This window comes from Acipenser ruthenus, chromosome 1 (genome assembly GCF_902713425.1).
Source record: "Acipenser ruthenus chromosome 1, fAciRut3.2 maternal haplotype, whole genome shotgun sequence".
Lineage (NCBI taxonomy): Eukaryota > Metazoa > Chordata > Actinopteri > Acipenseriformes > Acipenseridae > Acipenser > Acipenser ruthenus.
Window position 1 is genome coordinate 102,659,617 of NC_081189.1, and position 23,267 is coordinate 102,682,883.

General features: G+C 37.5%; 1 protein-coding gene across 5 annotated transcripts in view; it reads right to left on the bottom strand.

Annotated features, from left to right (window-relative positions):
• Window positions 1-21,142, bottom strand: part of LOC117421338 (cytoplasmic polyadenylation element-binding protein 2-like) — a 54,612-nt gene extending 33,470 nt beyond the window's left edge. For 2 of the 5 annotated variants that reach the window (XM_059035440.1, XM_059035438.1), the window contains exons 1-4: window positions 19,509-21,142; window positions 13,323-13,604; window positions 5,073-5,163; window positions 533-583 (exon numbers count right to left, since the gene is read on the bottom strand). In XM_059035440.1, coding sequence (XP_058891423.1) covers window positions 533-583; window positions 5,073-5,163; window positions 13,323-13,604; window positions 19,509-20,777 — 1,693 coding nt within the window. In that variant the 5' untranslated portion in view covers window positions 20,778-21,142. The remainder of the gene's footprint in view (window positions 1-532; window positions 584-5,072; window positions 5,164-13,322; window positions 13,605-19,508) is intronic. The other 3 variants (XM_034035626.3, XM_034035624.3, XM_059035431.1) reach the window with 3 other exon arrangements.
• Window positions 21,143-23,267: the final 2,125 nt, after the last annotated feature.

The window sequence follows — 23,267 nt, forward strand, 5'->3', positions numbered from 1 at the left end:
CTTTGGTGCTGAGCTATGAAGAAGAAAAAAAAAACAGCTGCTGCCTTTGCAGTCTGTCATCCTCCAGAAATGCACCATACAGAATCCACAAAAGGATTTTACTGTAGTGTGAACTCACTGTATGTTACCAGAATAGAATAGTCAGTAAACAGCTTTTCTACCCAAGTGCTGATGCTGTCTATATAAGCATCAGGGCTTTTTTTGGTTTACAAACTGTTATAAAATATGATTCAAGTAGTGTTTAGATGTTCTGCATAAACAGACATACATATATAAACACAAACATGTATATTTAATCTACATGAGACCCGTTCTTTGTTTAAAGGAGATATAATATAGTGGATGTATTAAACAGTCCACCATAAGGGTTTTAATACATATTTGGTCCTGATAATAGCTGGAGCCATAAATGTCACAAAGCAGAACATGCTCTTCATTCCAAAATAGAAACTAATAAAATCTCAGTCATCTACAGTATTCTTTTCTTTATTATCTGTGGTAAAGTCATGATAATATAATAATAATAAATTACCATTCAGCATAAGAAGATTGTCAGTCACAGGATGTGGGTATCCCATTCGGCCTAAAAATATAAAAAAAAAAAAAAAAAAAGGTGTATAAATACATCCATCTCTACATTTTGTGAAGGACAACATATCTATAAAGTTTTCATTGGTACTGGTTTGGTAAATCCACTTAAGCATTCTGTTTACATGAACAGTCTGGGAGTTTGTAGACAGGCCCTCAGCAGCAGACAGAGATAGGCCTCTCTCTTTGTCTTACATACAGTAGGATTGTGAGGGGTGGTGGTGGGGGGTAGGGGCAGAACAGTGGCTGTCACAACCAGTGATATCAGTAATTTGTGCTCTAATCTCCAAAGGAGAGCTTTTAATTGCAAATGGTGCCACTTTAATAATCTGTGGCATTACCAAATTACTTTTCCTTGGATCATCAGTTAATGCAGCTTTAATGGCATACTATGTAATGCTCAGTTACTGTAGTTTACAACCAGATTTTGTTTTTTATTTTTATTTGCAGAGCTTTTAGGACCTTTATGATCACACTTATTCATCTACACTGCATGTTTTTTGTGAGATACTGGGGTAGATGTACTAAGATGGGCCAGTCGCAGCGCAAACATACTGCAATTTGCATTTTCGTTGCTACAATTCGCAAAGTATACATTTTGTCGTATGTACTAAGAGAAAATATGTTAATGAAGAGAGCCGCAATATACAAATTTTAATATTTTTGGCGTCACCTTAGTGAGATCTCTAGCATTGCGAGAGTCGTGCGACATTTTTTTCGAATGAATAATAAAAGTCGGTTTATTCCCATCAGATTATATAGTGACGCCCCCACATTCACCCCCAAATAAAAAATGTGTTTCTATCAAAAAGCTTTTCACAATCACACAATAGCCCCTTGCTAAACTGGACATGTTTGTCTGACATAAGGAGGTGTCGGGATTAAAAAAATACAATAAAATCGCACACATACATTTATAGTGCTCAATGTATTTTAAATGTATAAATCATTGTGCTGAAATAACACTAATGTGTTTTCAGTAGGCTACACATTACATGATGTAAAAAATATAAATCTGTACAGTAGGCCTATACAGTATACAGTACAGTAGAAAAATCAAATGAATACCTAGCGTACTTTATTTTTACTTTAGCCTGTAGGCTACTGGTAACACAAAATAAACCACACTGCTGCATTGTACACATAGGTGTACAATGCAAATAAAAGGTTATTTTAAATTGACCACTGCAGGGATAGCATGGCTTCTCTGGGTGACAGGCTCCAGGTCATCTTTTAAATCAGACAGCAGCTCAAGAATGATGTGGGTGTTGAGCCTGGACCTGTGCTTCATTTGGTCTTCATTTAAATTGAAGAGGGTAATGCGGGTATGAAATACCCTTTCTCTTCTCATCCTACAAATCATTCGCTCTTGCTGAAAACCATTTCTCCTCCTTGCTGCAATCACATCAGCCATGGTTAGGGGATAGTGTTTTTCATACTGCCTTTTAAAGGTTTGCTAATTGCGACTGCTTAAAATGTGCTTTCAAAAGTTCTTAACAAATTGTTGCAATTGTATTGCAATTGCCGGCAGCTTTAGTACATCTCATTATAATATTTGAGAACCCTGATTTGCACTATCTCCACCAGCTTTTTGCGAATTTATGCAGGTTTGCCCATAATTACATATTCATCTAAGCAGTCCCTGAAAAGTCGCTAATAGCATTGTGCTTGTTTAGTACATTTCACTCTAGACTTCTGACTCGTTTACAACTGGTTTGCGACTATTGCGACAGGCGCGACACTTTATAATTTATATTACATTACTTTCTTTTTAGTAGTCGGTAGCTCCTTTGTTACAGTGGAGCATATTCAGAGTCTGTAAAACCTATTCTGCACTCTGCAAAAAAATAATTATACAATAAATAAAGTCAACTGTAATCCTCTTGAAATGCAATTGATCCAGGTTAAATCTTGATTAAAAAGTACAAATGAAAAGAATATAAAGAAGAAGCTGTTTTGAGAATAGCAATGTATTTACAAAATGGTTCCCTTGACCTGAGAGAGGCAGGGATGAATTTCTTTACCCTAATTCCTTGGCCATGAGATCTGCGATGCAATGTGCTTTGAAATCTACTCAGATAGGATAAAACAACTCTTTTCTAGTACATAAATCATTTTAATAGTACAGCCAAATCCCCCAGAGCCTTCTCATCTGTTTAGGTCACCGGTTTACCACACGCACGCACGCACGCACGCACGCACGCACACACACACACACACGCACCGATTAAATATATCCCACAAATATCAAAAGTAAATACTGTCACTGCTGTAAACGTGTTCAAAGGATCAAAGGATCACCACAGCACAGTAGGCTAATCTCCTAATTTACCATGCATGTTTAAATCTGGTTTGATTAACCAATCAGTATCTTCAACACTGTCATAAGCACATCACATTTCTGTGCACAACTACTCATGAAACCACTTTTTTTTTTTTTATAATTCCATACCGGTTTGTCACAGCTGCGGTTTGATGCCTATGGCACAAAGGCAAAACATAATTAGGCAGGTTTTTGTCCTAGGAAGGGAACACGTTCAGGTTTGGGAGTCACACGAGAAGAAGAAAGAAAAATCGAATCAATTTAAACAGGGCTGCATTCAATCTGTTTCATATAGTAAATGATTCATGGGCATCCTTTAGACTGGAACAAATTATAATTTTGTGTCTGATTATTTACAAAAACAAAACCGAGTTTTACAGCACTTTGCCGACATAGAAAAACAGTTGAAGACAAACAAAACTGATCTTATTTGACCTAAAATTGACTGCCAACTTAGAGCGACACTGGAATTGCAGCTTCTGATAGTGCTCTAATAGGTTTCTTTCCACTGTCTAAATGTTTCAAAAGTTGGCTTGTGTACCAATAAAAAAGGACCAGAGATAAAATGCTTAGTCACTCTGCAGGCTGCATGCGCGGCCAAACATGTGCTTCTCATTCCAATAACTTTTTTTTTACCACTGCAGTAAAAGCTGCACTGTTTTAGGACATTTAAATGCTAATGTTAAAGAATTGCTTGTAAACATGTTTCTTGCTGAAAGAAAGAAAGCTTTGTGTTTGAATGTGACTTTCACTTAAAATGTCAGTATCATCCAAGTAAACTGTTAATTGTCTGAGTGTAAGACATGCAAAGAACTAACACGAACTTGTACTGTATGCATGGAGAAACTAACTTCTTACAATACACATGATGGTCACCAATGATTTCACCATTTTTAAGTCTAACTTGCTTATGTAAATATATGGTCCAATAGTTAATGTGGTTTTCTTTACTACATTTATGTTCATCAGTTATTAAAGGCGTGCTAACCAAGGTTTTAGAATCAATTTCATCAGGAGAATTATCACTCCACATATCCAAAGTTGAATTAAATAGTATACATATTTTCCCAGGTATGAAATGGATTTTAAAACCATGGTTATCACACTTTTTAAATAAAGAATTCAAAAAGCTATGTATTAAATCAAAGTTATACTGGAATCATGATGTGTTAAGATGACTGAGCAGAAGGCATACAAGGTCACAGATTAAACTCCCCAAGTTCACTTCATCCATCCCAGACAAGGGACAGCAATGCCCATTGAGACACAAGTACCAATTGTAAAGGGCTACTCTGTATACATACATTTCAAATAGCATTTGCTTAGTACACTGCTAGTCTTTTCTTTTTACCTAATGAGTCAATTCATTTACACTACAAAGCAGGCATAACAGCAATAGCTGTTAAATATTTCCCTGCCTTAAAGCAGGAACGCATAACTTCCATTCTTCCACTGCAGCAAAAAAAGCATAAATGGAAGCACACCATGGTCCCAGTTTGTCTTTATGCATATTATTATGAGACTGTACATATGCATTTAGTTTCCAAATATTACAATAATAACATTTGATACCAAAAATTGACATTTGTATAGTATGAATGACCAGTACTATGAAATTGTAAACTACAGTATTTAATGACCTTAAAAGCCATATTCTCTGTAAATAACAATATTAACTGCAGCCCTGCTTGTAAAACACTTGGTAAAACTGAATAATCTAATGAAAATGCAGAGTATTAAGAGAGTATACTCCTTTAAGTAAATATAACACTCCATGTACATTCCTGGAGTAGTTTGTTTTATATAACAAGTACAATGTAAAGAAGAGAAAGAATGTTTAAACTAAACTGAACAGAAGAATTCTGGGAATTACTTATATCCAACTCCACATCCACATAGCAACACAGTGTAACTTGGAACAGTGCACTTCAGACATTCATTATAGTATTGGATTTAAATGAATGCAATATAAATTCTGAACTGAGATTCAGTAAAAAAAAAAAAAAAAACACTGTTTCGTTCCACACTTCTTGTATATATATATTTGAATTATGTAAGAAGAACATGGGCCTTCAAAATTAAAATCTATAGCAACATGATGCCGAATTGATGGTTCTTTTACCAGAGACAGACGCACTGATTTTCAACGGTAGCTCCTTACCCTTCAATGGATCATGTTCTGCTCTCATTATATCAATAAGCGAGTTTTCCAGGGAGTGCATGTTCAAGCTGTCGTACATTCTAGTGCGATCCTGTAACAAAGGAAATAAATCAAAATAAAGACAAATAGAGCATTCAACATAATTACCAACATTATTAACTGGGAGTGGCCTTTAAGTTGTTGGAAAATGAACAGGTTTCGATATACAGTAATTGCCCATAGATGTGGCTAAATCTGCTAATCTTATAAACTCAGACATATAGCAGCTTTCTAGGGCTTTTATTGAAAACACCATCTAAAGTTAATTGTAAAATGGATCACCAACAGTGCTGGGAATAACACATTGCAGCAAATCTCTGTTTAGTTACATTAAGAGCATTTATCACATGATCAGTACAGATCACATTGTACACTCTATGAAGACATAAATACAGTATCTGCTAGTAGCAGAAGAATGTGCTGCACATTTTGTATCTAAATCAGCATGGGCTGTTTTTGTCCTGCTATTTCAGATATACTGGTGGACAGTACTACTGTGAAAGGATAGTGTCAGGAATGAGACAGTCAGGGAAAGCTGCAGTTCAAGCGCTAAAGCGCACATTTATTAAACAGAAAAACAAACAAACTTGCATGATAAAGATTCAAACAAAACAATAACCTGCTTGACTTTTTTTGAGGATGCAACATTAACAATGGATAACTGCAAAATATATGACATGGTTTATTTAGATTTCCATTTGACAAAGTCCTGCATAAAAGATTAATTCTCAAACTGAATGCAGTAGGGATTCAAGGAAATGCATGCACAAGGATTAGGGAGTGGTTAACATGTAGAAAACAGAAAGTACTGATTATAGTTGAAACCTCAAAATGGAGCGAGGTAACCAGTGGTGTACCACAGGGATCAGTATTAGGTCCTCTGCTATTCCTAATCTACATTAATGACTTAGATTCTGGTATAGTAAGCAAACTTGTTAAATTTGCAGACAACACAAAAATAGGAGGAGTGGCAAACACTGTTGCAGCAGCAAAGGTCATACAAAATGATCTAGACAGCATTCAGAACTGGGCAGACACATGGCAAATGACATTTAACAGAGAAAAGTGTAAGGTACTGCATGCAGGCAACAAAAATCTGCATTATAAATATCATATGGGAGACACTGAAATTGAAGACCTAGGAGTTTATGTTCACTCAGAAATGTCTTCATCTAGACAATGTGGGGAAGCTATAAAAAAAGGCCAACAAGATGCTCGGATATATAGTGAAAAGTGTTGAATTTAAATAAAGGGAAGTAATGTAAAGCAAGACCTCATCTAGAATATTGTGTTCAGTTCTGGTCACCTCGCTACAAAAAGGATATTGCTGCTCTAGAAGAGTGCAAAGAAGAGTGACCAGGTTTAAAAGGCATGTCATATGCAGACAGGCTTAAATAAATGAATCTATTCAGTCTTGAACAAAGAAGACTACGCTGTGATCTGATTCAAGCATTCCAAATTCTAAAAGGTATTGACAATGTCGACCCAAGGGGCTTTTTCGACCTGAAAAAAGAAACAAGGACCAGGGGTCACAAATAGAGATTAGATAAAGGGGCATTCTGAACAGAAAATAGGAGGCACTTTTTTACACAGAGAATTGTGAGGGTCTGGAACCAACTCCCCAGTAATGTTGTTGAAGCTGACACCCTGGGATCCTTCAAGAAGCTGCTTGATGAGATTCTGGGATCAATAAGCTACTGACAAACAAACGAGCATGATGGGCCGAATGGCCTCCTCTCGTTTCTAAACTTTCTTGTGTTCTTAATACTGTATCCAAACACTGTTGTCAGGCAGGGCATTCGCCGTCAAACAAAACAGTTTAACTCACACACAGACACAGACAGACACATACGTTTGCATTCATTTATTATTATTATTTTTTTAAAGGCATATTTAGTTCTTAACACTGTGGGGATGTCCCCACAACATAGTTTTTTCAGGAGTTACTATCTTTGTGGGGACATCTTCTCAAATGTTGTCCGCACATTAATAGTAATAAAACGCTAATGTTATAGTGTTGCCGTCTGTATCTTAATAGAATACACATGGATGACTCACCCCAAGGTTAACAAACTTCTTTATTTCCTGTTACTTTCTTAACTCACTCCATGAGTGGTGCTTACAATGTACATAACAGTGTATAAAACTCTATAACAGGACCCAGCTAATGTTTATGTGGCAGGGCCTTTACTCAGGGCCTCTGTGGCCCACCTGAACATTAAATAGATCACATTTCTACAATTTTGCAGCGCTGCTGGGGCCTTCCGCGGTGGCGGCTGCCGTGGGCCAGCCACGTGTGTAATTTATGGCAATATAAATTCTGAATGAAGACGGTGAATACAGGAATTCAATTAAAAAGGAAATACGCCAAAAGACATGCTTAATCAAACAATAGATTTTAAATTGTCTTAAATGCGCAAGGAATGCTGTACTGAATCTGTGTTAGCATTCAGTCACTGTATTTTTGCAAAGAATCTGTAAATTGCCTTAGCTTTTATGTCATGCAGATAACAAATTAACTAACATTTTGGCACACGTCATGTGCCTCACTGGAAGGGAAAAACCTGTCATAAAGAGTTAAGAGAATCTGCAGGGCTTGTGCTCACTTTCACATCCTGCATCAATACGTACATTTCTTAAACTAAAGTGGACAGCCAGATAGCGAAGTTCTGGGTCTCTTGTTTTAATTTGTTTTTGCCACTGTTGTAACAGGTTTCCTTTAAACAACTAAAAACCAGCAGCTGGAATAATTAATGGTATGTATGCTTCACATGCATTCTCAGATCATACTGTATCTATATTTTCACTCCCACCAACAATGGCATACAACCCACTGTTGCTAAAAGCTAATAAAAGAACAATGACAACTGGGGGAGGCTACTTGAGTGAGTCCATAAAGCAATCTGATATAGTAATAACATTAAAAAAAACGATTTGATGCTCAGACAATTTCAAGATTGTTATTCACAAACATAGACAAGCAGATTACTGGTATACCTTTATTCTGTCTGCACTTACAGTACAAGCCTGTGGATTTAGGTTACCAATAGCATCAAACCTAAATAAGGGGTTCCCAATAGCCTTAAGCCTGTCCATGTAAAGTTTAATTAAATTTGGGCGAAATGTAAGCAAGAGATCAACAGAGGTAAAAATCACAAATTACCTGACCTTGCCTTTGCCGTTTAGAAGTAAATATTGTGACGTCACCTAAGGGCAAAAAGCGATGGATGCCATAGAAATCAATACAAGCCCTTACACAGCATCACAATGCTGTGACCTTTTTACTGTCAGTTTCATTTTGTAATTTTATAGACAAAGCAAGGGTACTTCCAATGTATTCATAGAATGGTGTGGTTATTATATTGCACGTCCAATAAAGCTCTCAAAATATAGTGAAAAGTGTGACATCTGTACGGACACCACCATTGTCCTGTCACATGGGCTATTCTTCCCAGGGGGCATCATTATTGTACTAGCTACCTTGAAAGCTGAATGGGAGCTCTGTTATCACCAAGTTACACCCACTTTATTGCAGTGATTCATAGGCTAATCCCATTATCACAGGACTGTTAACTTGAAGTGGCAACAAAAAAAAAGCCTTCAATGAGAGGCAATGGTATAATTAAAGTGCTTGAGAACATTTTACAATAGAAATGTTCATGTTCCTGGTTTCTCTCTAACCTAGTAAAAGTAACGTCACTTCTCATTCCAATTAATATAAAAGCAGTCACTTCTTACTATTTAAATATACTGTTAGTTCTTATTCGTTTTATATTAGTTCTTACTAAAGATAATATCACGTAAACAGATAAGGGGTATGGATTTTTGTCACAATTCTTACGTAAATAATTTTAAGACTGAAAAAGCTGGGAAGATGTCCTGAAGGATAACAGAATCAAAACTGTGGTGAGTTGAGAAAGTCAGTTAAATGAAAGCTACCCAGTCCTGATCAGATGACAACTCTTAACCATAACTTTATTCAGCCCATGATAAATAGACTTTGTTGCTAAGAATACAAGAAGATACATGTCATGTCAAGACTAAAATGGCTTTCTTATCTTATTGGGTTTTAATGTAACTTTAAAATTGCTGCTTTTGTATTATGTGTACACTGTTATTTATATCTGTCATTTAAATGGTCTGACTGTGGCATTTGTATGTGTGACATGCTATACAAATGTATTGTGGTTTGTTCTTTTTTCTGCTATGTACTGTACAGTGCTTTGCGATACTTTTGTATAAAATGCTATATAAATGCAATAAATAAATAAATAAAATAAATGTATCTTTCATGTACACAGATTGTTTCTTATCTACAGATTCATACCCATTTATCCATTATGATTTTTTAGCCGAGTTGTTTTTCCTTTCCCAGCCCACACCCCGACTTTCTTTCTTGTCAAGCTGTAAAGCCTTTGAAAAGCCAGCTCACAGTTGGCAGACCATCCATTTGTAAGCAGCAGCAAGCTTTCTTTTTCTGGAGTGCAAACCTGGCTGCACAAAACAGGGACTATTTAGACATGCAGGGACCACACTGAGTGCTTGTTGCTAAAGAATACAGGGAGATAAGGGGTATTTGCTGATGACAAAATAGTTTTAATTCCACTTTAATCAGCCTGGCATCAAAAAGACTGATATCGAATATGCCTGCAGAAGTCTCCAGTGTTCCTGAATAACATTATTGACAAGGATCTGTTGGTGGTGGAAAATAAAAGCCCTGCCTTTTCAGTTTAAAAAAAGAACACATATTACACCAGATATGCCATGATCAGATGAGATTGTGATTAGACCTGGGGTCAATTACAATTGTAATTGTGTAATTTGTAATTGCAATTACAATGTAAAACCTGACACAAATACACAAGCACTGGCAACCGTTCATGAACCTCTGCTGAAACCAGTGCATTTTGATGAAAAATGCTGAAAAGTTCTTATTAAGTTTTGAATGCAAATGATCTCAGTTCAAACATCAACAAATATATCTGGTAAACAGAAAAGGACTGCCCCTTTAAGAGCTTAAGCTTGAAATACCTTGCCCTTTTATGGGAAGGTTAGGGATTCGGCATTGTATGGGCAGAGTAACGAAAGTCTTCCTGAAACAGCCTGCGCAAATATACCAAGGGAGCTGCCTGTAAAAGCATTAAGTGGAACTAATCAAATAATTAATTAAGAACAGAGTGGAGGGTATACAGAGGTCAATTTTCTTAAGGATCCTTTTTTTGTCTGCTGTAAGTAGGTTCAATAAAAAGTAAAAGATTTACTGAATGAGACTCCCTTCTCTGCATCGTAAATCCAATTGAATGTGAAAGTCTTTGTTTTACCATAAATATTCAAATAAAACCGATGATAGAAATATTAAAATAGTACTATTGTGTCAGAACAATTGAGCATTTACTCACATAACATATACATTGTAGGTTGTGGTTTAGCTGTTGGTTGGTCAAGACCACCAGCAAAGTTTGCAGGTAAAATAAGTCTTCATATCTTTAGCTAAGCTTTTTTAAATTTTGGCTTTTTTTTTGGAGTAAACAGTGGTAGTCTAATGTAGTAAAATAAAAAAGTAAAAAAAAGTAAAAATTTAAACAAGCTTAGATAAATATATGAAGATTTGTTTTACCAGTGTGTATTTTAAGAAAGTATTCCTTGTTATAAATTCTGAGAAACAGATGTGTCTTTCAAAAGTGCAACCATGTATTATTTTAAAAGTATACAGCTTACAGTTAACCTGCAGCAGAATGCCTTTATCTACATGTAGCCAGCTGTAAACAAGAACTTGCCTGTAATATTAGTACTAAATTCAAGTATAACATTGTACAGTGTATCTGTTAAGTAGGAATGATGGACATGGTCAGTCCCATCATTGCCTACTCTAGTCAGTCATTCTCCATACTAACTCAAACCTAACAAAAAAATGGGAAATGTCACCAAGATATGTGTCACTGGTCAACTGTAATTTCAGGGATTGTCTGATGAACAGTCAAGCCCTTGTCTGAACAGCCACTCTGTCTATAAATGGGATTCAGCTGATCTGTTTGAATCGACAAAAGAAATTAATAACAGAGCTTGATGCTGCTTTTCAAAGGCTGCCTACAGCTAATCGGTTATAGAACCGTGCCTCCGAAACTTCAGCTCAAAGCAAAACATTTCAAGTAATTCCCTCCTCTAACCTTTACAGGCCGGGCTCAAAATAACCACTTTAATTACCTCCCCTGTGAAAATGACAGATGTGGGAAGTTCGGAGGATTACAACACAAGCTATCTGAAATATTAATGATGCAATAATCCCCTTGAACCAGACACACCAGTTTACTACAAGCCGCAGCAACAGCAGCTCAAGGCTCGGCCTCTTTCCTCCTTTCCTTGTCGTGAAATGATTCAGCTGACATTAAGCTATGTTAGAAGACAGTTTGATAAGAAACAAATGCATGACTTAGGCTTGTGTACAAGAAGTACATGAGTGCCCTTTTACTTTAAACAACTTTATTTTTGAAATCAAGATGAAAATGATCAAATAAATAATACTAAACCTCTAGGCTTTACTGAAAACATCCTTGGCATTATTTTTTGTCTGATGGGCATCGCATTGGTTAATGTAGAGATGATGCTTTTTCTTTTTTCCTGTATCCAACAATTATCATTTAACTGTTCGAGCATTTTGGTGACTCATTTTTACCACGATTCAAAATCCTGGTGTCTGCAACTTTTTATAACGCTGTCCTTGCTAAATGTAGGACATACAGGTAGTGAACAAAAAAATGGAAACACCTGGGTAAATGAGGGACACCAAGTATATTGAAAGCAAGGGCTTCCACACAGGTGTGGCCCATGCGTTAATTAAGCAAATAACATCCCAGCATGCTTAGGGTCATGTATAAAAATGCTGGACAGGTCTGGTTGCCTATAATTATGGCTAGCATGGCTCAGTGACTTTGAAAGAGGGGTGATTGTTGGCGCGCGTTTGGCAGGAGCTTCAGTGACCAAGACAGCTCAACTTGCTGATGTTTCACGAACAACGGTGTCTAAGGTGATGTCGACATGGAACTCCAAGGGAAAGACATCATCAGCAAAGGACAACAGTGGGCAGAAGAGCATACTCCAGGATCGTGATATCCGTGCATTAATTCGAAGTGCAAGGCAAAACAGGCGAGCAACTGCAAATCAATTGACTGCAAATTTCAACCTATTAAGTGACTTTACATTGGTGTTTCCATTTTTTTGTTCACTACCTGTATTGTAGAAACATCTTCCAGCACAAAAAATCATGGGGCAATTCATTTTTCACACTGTTGAAGTTATGTCTGTATTAAATTTAAATGCGCACCGAGATTTAACCTATGGCATTACTGTGTCAGAGTTTTTAATTCTTCAGCCACTGCATTAGCACATTATAGACAGCCCACTAGTCAGATTTAATGCTACAGGTTCACTGTTTCCTATCTAAAGGAGCTTCAATATAAAATAGAGAGACGCTTATCACCATGAAGCGACACAAATATTTCTGGGAAAGGTAATAGTACAGGATGAACTGTACCTGCAACTTCAGGTTATAGTGATTGCTTAATCTCCTCTGGCTTACTGGAGATGGAATGTTGCTCTATCCAAGTTCCCCGCTCTGTAGCTTGGGCTCTGATGTATCCTCTAAGTCTAAGGTCAAAGCCCAAGCTTTGACATTTGTTTTCCTAATAGAACAACCACTATTTGTTTTTTTATTGTGTGTAAACCGTGCGTGTGTTTGCATAACAGAATATTCTAACAGAATATAATTTTCCCTTGATGATATATTTACGACAACACTGAACAGATGTCCCTTGATACCCCGATGCTCTATATAACTGATACATTTTGACGAAGCAGCTGATGTAGAAATTACCAAGAGGATCATGCGATACCATCACTTTTAAATTGCCACAGATTATATATATTTATATATATTGGGGGGGAAGCTATAGGGGCCCATATAATTGGAACAGATTGCTGAAGTGACGTTAGCTGTGTCCTCTCGGATGACTTGTTATGTTACGGCCCATATTTTTCACAATGGCAAATTTCATAGTAAATAATACATGGGCAATTTGCCAACAGTGAAAAATCAGGCCCATTATCCCTATCCCAGTTAACAAACACCAGAACCACTTTTGGAAAGTCACTGTTCCCAACATCCATAGATTTAGCAGATTTTTAACCAAAACCTACACCTCCTCCACGGCTCACCTGTAGTGGCAGCAGAGTGTTGCTGTTGCTGTCTGTGCGGAACACGTTGTCTTCGATCCAGGATTTTGGTGTCAGCGAGGCTGCAGAGCGGGGGAACTTGGGCGGTGCGATGATGTTGCTGGAGAAAGGCTTCTTCATGGGGGAAATCTGGTTCATGGTGCCTGGGATTCCCATTCCTCCAGGTCTGCGGTGGTCTCTGCCGTGCATCCCTCCCCAAGACATGCCTCCTGAGTTCCAGCCACTGCCCTGATGACTGTTCCAAGGGGACTGCTTCATAACAGGCTGATGGAGGAACAAATACACAGGGTTACAGCCATTTAAGAGGCCACACCTGGATAAATCTGAGGTAAAGGAATGCATTGTTATTTTAAGAGGATGGAACCAGTGAGTCAGCTGGAGTTGTTTTTTAATCCCTCTGATCTTGGGCTTTCACCACTAGGCCACTCCATATCAAATAAGTCCTTCTTATTCTCATTTCTTCAGTAAGGAGCTTATGTTTTACGCTAATGCAGTATCTGTTCCTCACAGCAAGAAGCATACACTGGCAGCAAACATGGCTTTTGTCAAATGATGGTTCCTTAGCATGCAGCAATTGCCACTGGTTTAATTATAGTGACCCTTACTCTATTCGTTACAGTACAGTGAGTGGGCCCTAGTTTTGCTTTATTTTTGATTAGCACTGACAAAGAGACTGACAATTACTGTAACACTTAAAGGAATAGAACATCAAATAATCGATGCTTAATTGTGTATGTTTAGAGAGGGTGTTGGCAGTTCATTTAGGCTAAATAATGTGTCTCCATTAGGTCAAGACCCAGCAGCTGACTGAAAAAAACATTGCTGGCAATGTTTAAGGTTTCATATTTGAATCTCTCCCACACAGTAAAGAATGATTTCCTAAATAATCAAAATGTTTTGTCTTTATTATTTTTTATTTGTACATATTTATTTATTAATAGTAAAATTAATTATTGATAATGATAATGATTATCAGTATGCAACAGCTACTGTCTATTACTATTACAAGAAAACTTTTTTTGCAACATCACAAAATAAACTTCCCTTCAGCTAACACAGAAATGTCAATGTCAAACACGAATGTGTTCTATCCATGGGTAATGTAGCATATAACACTGAGGAAGGCATTACCAGAAACCTATGTCTACATGAAATGTACCTTAGTACTGGCTTTACGGTAAAGTCGTCCTCAAATGTACTGTACCATGATTAACAGTCTTCTGTTTGTTTGTTTTTTAAACTCACATCTGTTCACAGAACCAAAGGCATGTTACTGTCTCTCAAATGCATTTGCAGTGCTCTCTTTGCACCTAATTAAGCAGAGACAATGCGCCTTTGCATTGGAAAAAATGAACCAGACATTTACGTTCAGTTTTACACACCAAGCCACCTGTTAGAGCCTGGGGTAAAACGGGCCGGCATTATCTTAAAAATATCAGTAAAAAAGTGATTTGCTGCATCAAGTATTATCACATATCCAAACTATCACCGTGAACGATCACACAGTCAAGAGACAAGGCGTGTACAGTACGGTTGTATGTATGGTCACTGCTGTAGTCGAAACAGAATGCTGTTCCAGTACTTTTTTCTACAGGCAGAACCTTGCCTTATATTGCGCCCAACGACGTGATTTCGTTTCCTTGGGGAAATCAAATTAGTTTATCTGCGTCTTGCCATTGAATAGGCATTAGGAACAAAAAAATCAGTGTCCGATTCCTTACATCCCACTTTTGATGGTACACTCTGAATCGAAGTCTCCAATAACCGGCGCATATTTTAAATGTTTGCAGAGTCAAAAGTCACACACATCTCCCGCACAATTGTCTGATTCAGTCAGTCATCCTTGTGATGCAATGAAGAGAACATTAGGAACTTCTATTAAGACTTTAAAAAGGCTAACGCACACTTTTTTTGTAAAAATGCTGACGAAGAAGACAACAAAAGTGCATCTTATGACTGTGAAGATACTGTAACCATGGGTTTAAACTTAAAGCTGCTTTGTATATCGGTCACTGCAGAGACCTGGGTGTTGGAATGAATGGGTGCCCTTGCAACTGACTTAGTATTGGCTTAACAAGATCACATGACCGTGTAATAAGGAAGTCATCTAGTTCACATATCATCTAATGTTGGTTTACAATCTAGCCTAGGGAGATTATGCCGGTTACTGGCCATCGTTGTGAAAACAGAATTGTTTTACCCCACAACCTGTCGTGGGTTATTTCTTACGATTTGGTGGGGGAGGAATGAGATGCCGGTGGGCTGGAATGTGTGTGTCCATGTTTCTCCCCGTATCTAGGACTTAACTGGGTGAGGTAACCAGCCAAAAAGTTGCCAAATTGTGTTTTTTAAACCATCCAAAAACCACACATACATTTAAGGCTATATATATATATTGCTTTGCAAATTTGCTTTGCTTTTTTTCCCCCACAATTTACAGTATAAGAAGCGCTGTTTTTTTTATCTGATGCGATCAATGCATTTTATTTATTTATTCAGAATGTAGTGTATTGTATTGTCAGCAGATGCAGTCTTTAAAAATCAATTTAAAAACAATTTGAATTATACTGATACAGTTCTTAAATTGGTGAGCGTTTGTGTGATTCATAATTTTATTGGATGCAGAGTTCCATAAAAAAAAGACTGGGGAGGACGTGATATACTAGGGTATTGTGGTGATTGAAGTTCTGCCCTGGTGATTACCTCATAAATTGAAAGGAATAGAAAGAAACAAACATGACAAAAACAGCCAAAAAAAAAACCAAACCACCAAAAGACAACATTTACCCGCTAGATGCTTTCAAAACAAGCCAAATGTGGCTGGAAAAATGCCAATCTGACAGCACTGATGGAGTAGGCTATAAAAGTGGCAAGCAAGACGCATGCATGCATTCATTACCCATTAAATGTTACCTGAAGTTCAATGTACAAATCAAATGTGAATTCGTATTATTTTGGTTTATAAAAATCGATATTTTAATTGCTGTTCCAGTACATTCAGATTTAGGACTACACCACTGTGTATGATACTAGGGAACAACCCAGATATGGATTACCATTATTGAAAAGCAGCAACAGAAAGCCTTTGATTTCAAACATTCACATCAACACACTGAAATAAAAACAATTCCAAGAAGCCTTGGTTAAAAAATCATGACAACTGATGTCATATGTTACAGTTTATGAAAAGAGGCACATGTACAGTACTGCACAAAGCATGTTAACTGAAAGAAACAACAGTTTTTTTAATCAGGCTTTTTAATGACTTAAATCAGTGGAAGACAATGCAGTACAGCATTTAATCTGCTGTCTCCTAATATGGCAGTAAATGCCAAACAAAACAAGCAATCAAGTCCTTGCCTAGTGTTCCCTCCCTTTACAGTACAGTACCTGTCCAAATAATAAGACATTTAAGACAAGCATCCTTCCAAGGATACAGTATGTACACACTACACAAATCTAGGCAGGGTTACACTTTTAGATTTTTTTGGAAAAATACAAAAAAATGACACCACAGGGCATGTCTGATACTGTTGGAAAAAAATAAAATACCTACAGTGTAGACCAAAAATAATCCAAAACATGGCTATTGATTAAATAAAGCATTCACTGTAGCTTCATCGTTACTTTGAATACAAACAGACTTTTCTGGTATTTAACACGTTGGCATTTTTTGTTGTTACTCATGAAAAGGTAGCAAGGGATGAAATTGGTAAATCATTTTATTATTTATTTATTTTAAACACACCAACACCCTGCTACAGTATAGGGTGCCATATGTGTATGGGTACAAAAATAAAAAAATAAAAAATACATCTCACTTTTTTAACACACCTTTCCAACAAACATGACTTTAATACAAATTTAGCATGACAGGTTTCTGGACTCCAAATGAAACAGACTGCCAAAAACTAAGCTTAGTCATTCCTTAGAAGGTCAAATATGATGTTCAAAAGTCTCTAGCTGTTAGCGGTTCAACTGCAAATCACTACGCAGTGAGGCGGTTTTAGTATTCGGGGTGTGGATATTTTCAGGCTGCCTGTTAAATAAGTTACATACAGTAGTATCATACCAGTACATCAGCTCACCATATCCTTGAACCAGAAAAATAATCTATCGGTCAGGCCTGTTGGCCTGTCTGTGCTACCTACAGTACCCATATCCATTTTGTCTTTTTTTCTTTTTTTTTTTTTTTTTTTAGTTTATCATATATTTTTTGCACAGTGTTTTCCCATAACCTTATCATAAAAGTTATACTATAGTACGAAATCAAGTTGGAGGTGGTAGGCTGTTTTATTTATTTATGTATTTATTTATAAAAGGTTGGAGGGTTACCAAACTCACGCACTTGATTTAGGAGCTTACAAGTGAGGCTGTTTATTACTTACTTTAGAATTGTAATTGGTATTTTTTTTATCTTTACAGAAAACAATGGTGGAGAAGAAAGCTTTACGAATATGTCCCAATAGTCTTTTGATACCTGGCTTTCTCAAGCACTTGAATATTAACTTAGTTGTCCATTTTTGTAATATAACCTCTTCAGAAAGGGTTGTTACTGAGCAGTTATCTGCATTTCAGAAACCAAACTGCATACAGTATGATGTATTAGCATAAGTCTGAACAGTTGGAAACAACAAACTGGTTGGAAAATAGGCTGTAATGTAACTTAAAGAATAGACCTTCGCTCAGGTTTAAACAGGGTTAGTATACGAGCGAGACAAATCTACCAGTTAAAGGCCAATACTCAGCAGTTTATTACAAAACAACAATGCAATGTTGCAATCGGCAGTCTGCTCAACAAAAACATGAATAAAACTGAACTTCTGTCAAAAATAGATACAAACATGCTGTATATGTCTGATTGAATCATTAAAATCTGCAAAGTCAGGTATTGATGTTCAAAAATGAAATACACAATTGTTACTACTTCAACATTTTCCGCACAACATGGAAATAAACAAATATATTCTGAACTAGGTACATTATCATATTTGTGAACACCCTAATGTGTGACTCATAAGTACATTGTGTATTGAATTTGATAACTTGCATTGCTGCCTACATACAGTACTTGTGTGGGAGGGAGATTTGAATTCTAATGCAATATAAATACCACTGGTACTGTGGAGAGTAAGAGCAGCTTGATGTATTTGTACAGTAGTATTCAGATATCCAGCATTTGTCAATAAATTATAAGGCTGGACAGTTCAAGCCAAGTTTCCTGTAGATTTCTCAGCAATGTGTCCCCTACAGTACGTTTCACCAGAGGATCCCAATACATCTAATATGTGACAGGTCAGGTGACAGGGGAGAGGTCTATTATACACCATTAGCTTCCTTAAAAAATACAATGAAAATTGTTTCAGGGATCATTGTGCTGCTGCATGGTGAATCGTGGACCAATAAGAGGCTGGCCAGAATGGCACAATTCTGATAATCTTCTTTGAAACGAGTAACTGTTCTCAAACTCCTACTGTATATGTTATGAGCTGATGAAGCACTCATTATCTAAGACACTCCAGACAGAAGCCTCATCTTCTTGCCCATCCTCCCCCCCAACCCAATAAGTGGTGCATTAAATTAGCAACTCTCACCTTGCTTAACCTTGTTGTTACAGTGTTTCATGGCCAACATCCAATTATGTGCTCCAGTATCTATTGCATTAAATGGGCTTAGGACAGGTTGTCATTCAATGTGTGTGATAGAGGTATGAGGAGGTGGGTAGGGCAGCAGTGTGGAGTAGTGGTTAGGGCTCGGGCTCTGGACCCTTGACCAGAGGGTCATGGGTTCAATCCCAGGTAGGGGACACCACTGCAGTACCGTCGAGCAAGGTACTTTACCTAGATTGCTCCAGTAAAAACACAACTGTATAAATGGGTAATTGTATGTAATAAAAATAATGTGTAAAAAATAATGTAATTGTATGTAAAAATAATGTGATATCTTGTAACAATTGTAAGTCACCCTGGATAAGGGCATCTGCTAATAAATAAATAATAAGGTGGGTGGCATTATTATTATTAGTCAGTAAATCAACACCATGGCATTCTTGGTACTGGCAAGATATCACACACACACACACACACACACACACACACACACTTACACACAAACAATGGAATAACAAGCACATTCTACAGAGTTTGCTTAAAAATGAAAATCTCATACCTGATGATGGTTATAGTTGTTTCTCTGCTGGAGGAAAGCAGTCTGGTGTTGATGATGCAATTGGGGGCTTACTGGAGATCTCCTATTTTGTTGTTGAGGTACATTAATCTGGGGAGAGAAAGGGCTATTGAAGCCCTGCACGTTAATGCCAGCACAGGGATTAGCAGACACTGGTGAAAAGCTCTGGAAAAAGGCAGTATTTATGGAGGAGGGGATCCCGGGGTAAAAACTGTTGTCAGTCTCAGCGTTGGAGATCTGATTCATGGGGCTGGCATGGTTTAGGGTGGTAGAGTTGGTGACTGGGGGCGGTGGAGAGCTGGTGTGCACGGACCAAGGGGTGCCAAAACCAGGCAGAGAGGGCGAAGATGACCCCCCGTGGGTCTGCTGCTGGTTTTGCATCTCCTGATTCTGAAGGTTATGCAAACCGGCCACAAGACCTGCGGGCAACATATTATCAGCGGCGCTACTCCCGTTGCTGTTGATCAGGTGGTTATTGGAGGATTCCATTTGGATTTTAGCCTTGTTGGGTGATGACGAGGCAGCTGCCACAACATTGGCTTCAGAAACCCCTATTTCTTCCGCCACCGGGGAGCTGGTTTTAATAGGACCCTCCAGTTCGAAGTTTCCTTGATCCGACTTCGGGGAACCCTGTTGGTTCAGGGCTTTGTACTGCTGCTGATTCTGAGCAAAGTGATTGAATTCACCCAGCGGTGGTGGTGGAGGAGGGGGTTGCTGTTTTTTGCCGAAATCTGCCTGCTGCTGATGTATCTGCTGATGGTGTTTCTTTAGCTCTTGCTGCAGGTTATTCATTTGCTGCCCGAATTTGTCAGAATTTGCCGTGGGTTTGAACTCGGAGAACTGCTGCTGCTGGTGGTTTAGTTGGTAGAAATCCAGTCGGTTTTGCTGATCCAGCTGTTTGCCAAAGTCCGGGTTGTTATTTGTGGGTTGAGCCGTCTTGTTCAGGATGTTGTTGCTGTTGTTTCTCTCTGATGGTAGAGAATGGTGTTGCTGCGTTGTTGTCACCCCAAGAAGCAGCTCATCCTGCATGTTTTGAGGATGTGCAGCAGCTGACAGGAACAGAGAGGACACACCGACGTTGTCGCTGCTGCTGCTGCTGCCGCTGGAAATCGAGATGTTGCTGAGTGATAGAGGAGAAAACTGGGTAGAAGCCGGTGTAGCTGTATGCGACCTAAAAGTGCCTCCGCCGAAGATTGTGGAGCTATTGGGGATGTTTGCTGTCTGTAACAAGCCGAACCCGTAATCCCCCATTTATTATGTAAAAAAAAAGAAGTTTTAAAAAAGGTTTTAAAAAAAGATGAATTATAATGTATTTATTTATTTATTTTACAAAATACGTTAAAAAATATTATTTTACAATATACATATATATATTTTAAACGAGAGGGAGGGTTTTAGTTCAATTTCTTTTTTATATTCTGTCTTTACTTAAAATCCCGAGATTTTTACATTTATTTTACTATAAATAGGCTATATATTAATATTGTGTTATTCTTTCCTTATAATACTCGCTTCTTGGCAAAACAACAGTTCAATCTCCCCTCCTCTCTGACAGCTGAACTGCTGCTGCGGGTTGTTAAAAACCCCGGAATGTGCGTCACAACGCATCATAGTAGTGTCTTCTCGACCGCGCCCCCTTCTGTGTATTAATATAAACCACTACCTCAACTGTAGAGGTCCGCATTGGAACGTAATATATCATTTATTAATAATTAGCCGCAGTGCTTCGTCACGCTGCACTAACAGCAAACCTGAGGAGTGTGTGTATGTTTCTTTTTCTCTTGTGGGACTGATAGGTAGCTGCTGTAGCTGGAATTTGACAGGGGTGCAAAGAGAAAGGGAAGGTGGTTTTCGGGCTCCCCCACCCTGGAGTTTTGACGTAACCTCGCACGTGGACAGGAACGCAGATGCCTTGCGCCGTGGGAAAAAAATGAAATGTCAGTTAACTGCTTTGTGCCCGGAGCCAGGACAAAGCAGTGGTTAGTAGACGATATAGGAATTACATTTACAACAAATAGACAAGGTATACGGTTTCCATTAAAATGTTTTTCGATTACTGCCGCGCTCCGTAACAGTTTATATCAGTACACAAGTACCATGCCGGGCATTGTATTTTAGCATTGCCATTGAAACAGATGCGTTGAGCTTAAATGGTTTATTTTTCAATAGAATGTTTTGTTAAGTATAATTTACAGCAAAAAATAAAATGTGCCCAAACAAATTACATTTGAAAAATGTCAACTTTTTTATTCCTAATAATAATAATAATAATAATAATAATAATAATAATAATAATAATAATAATAACATACGTTGAAAGATTAAATACAGTAATTAGCTAAACACAGGCGTTCTGATTATCTGTAAAACTGGCAAAATTAAAATATTTGAAATTAATAATTTCGTTAACAGTTTTATTGGCCAGTTACTGCTACATTATAAAACGTGTTCGTGGTGCAGCAATCTTGCTACGATATTAAAACGTTAGAACTTAACTTTATATTTTATAACAGGTGTTTTTTTTCCAGGATTGAATGTTGTAAATCGCGTATTTTTTCCTAGATTTAACCACAAAAATATAAATCTTTTATTTATGTATTTATTTTTAACACTTAGCGAGTGAACATAGCTGACATGTTAGGCTAAATCTAGGTTTCTAAGAAATAAGCGCGTGAATTTAATTTTTAATTATTATTATTATTATTTTTTTAAAACTTGTCAAGTCAACATTCAGCTAACATGTCTAACAAATAAACCCGTGAAAAAATACAACTTAATTATAATTTTTTTACTTGGCGATTCAACATTTACCTAACAGAAATCTGAAAACATTACCGTTCAGCAATTAAATCTAAGAAAATAAATCTGAAAAAATAAATGGGTTTTCACTATATATAATAATAATAACAATAATCTTTATTTTTATATAGCGCCTTTCATAGTGGACCACCATCACAAAGCGCTTTACAAGGTAGAGACTAGGGTGTGTGAACTATGCATCAGCTGCAGAATCACTCACAACAACGTCTCACCCGAAAGACTTGAGCACAAGGAGTATTTGAGTCGCTCAGGGTCACACAATGAGTCAGTGGCTGAGCTGGGATTTATATATATTTCCATCTACCAGTGTAATGTCAGAAAGCGATACGTTGTCGCATTGAAAGTTGTACGCTGTCAGTTTGGTACATGTTCAATCAATTGCGATCTGATGGGTGTTTTCCTATTGTCAAACAGAGGTACATTACCATTAATTATACATTATTAAAAAAAAAAAAAAAAAAAAATGTTTACAGAATTGCCCATTGACTCACCACGCACCACGCAACTCAGTGAAGAAGTTGAACGGGTGCAGAGTTGCATGTGTAGTCACAGAGTGGGGAATAGGACTGCAAACAGCACTTGAACAGCATGCAGACAGCACAGCTGCGGGGTTGTGCAACCCAGTCCTGCACACAGCTCTGCTGAATGCAAACACAATAACACAGTCCCGCCACCAGCCCCTTTGTTACAGTATCAGCCAACATTACATTTTCAGTCTGAATTGTATACAGTTGTTAACTGCAGGGCCCATCAAGTGTACGAGACTGGTTAGTGCACCTATGGCACCCGTAGTTATATGATAGAATCCTCATAAAATGAAGCCTTAACTGTATAGAGTGTACCAGGAGATGAAAAAGACATTTAACCAATAGTTATGTGGCCTTATCATACAATTATATCAATTAAATGTAATTACTAGAT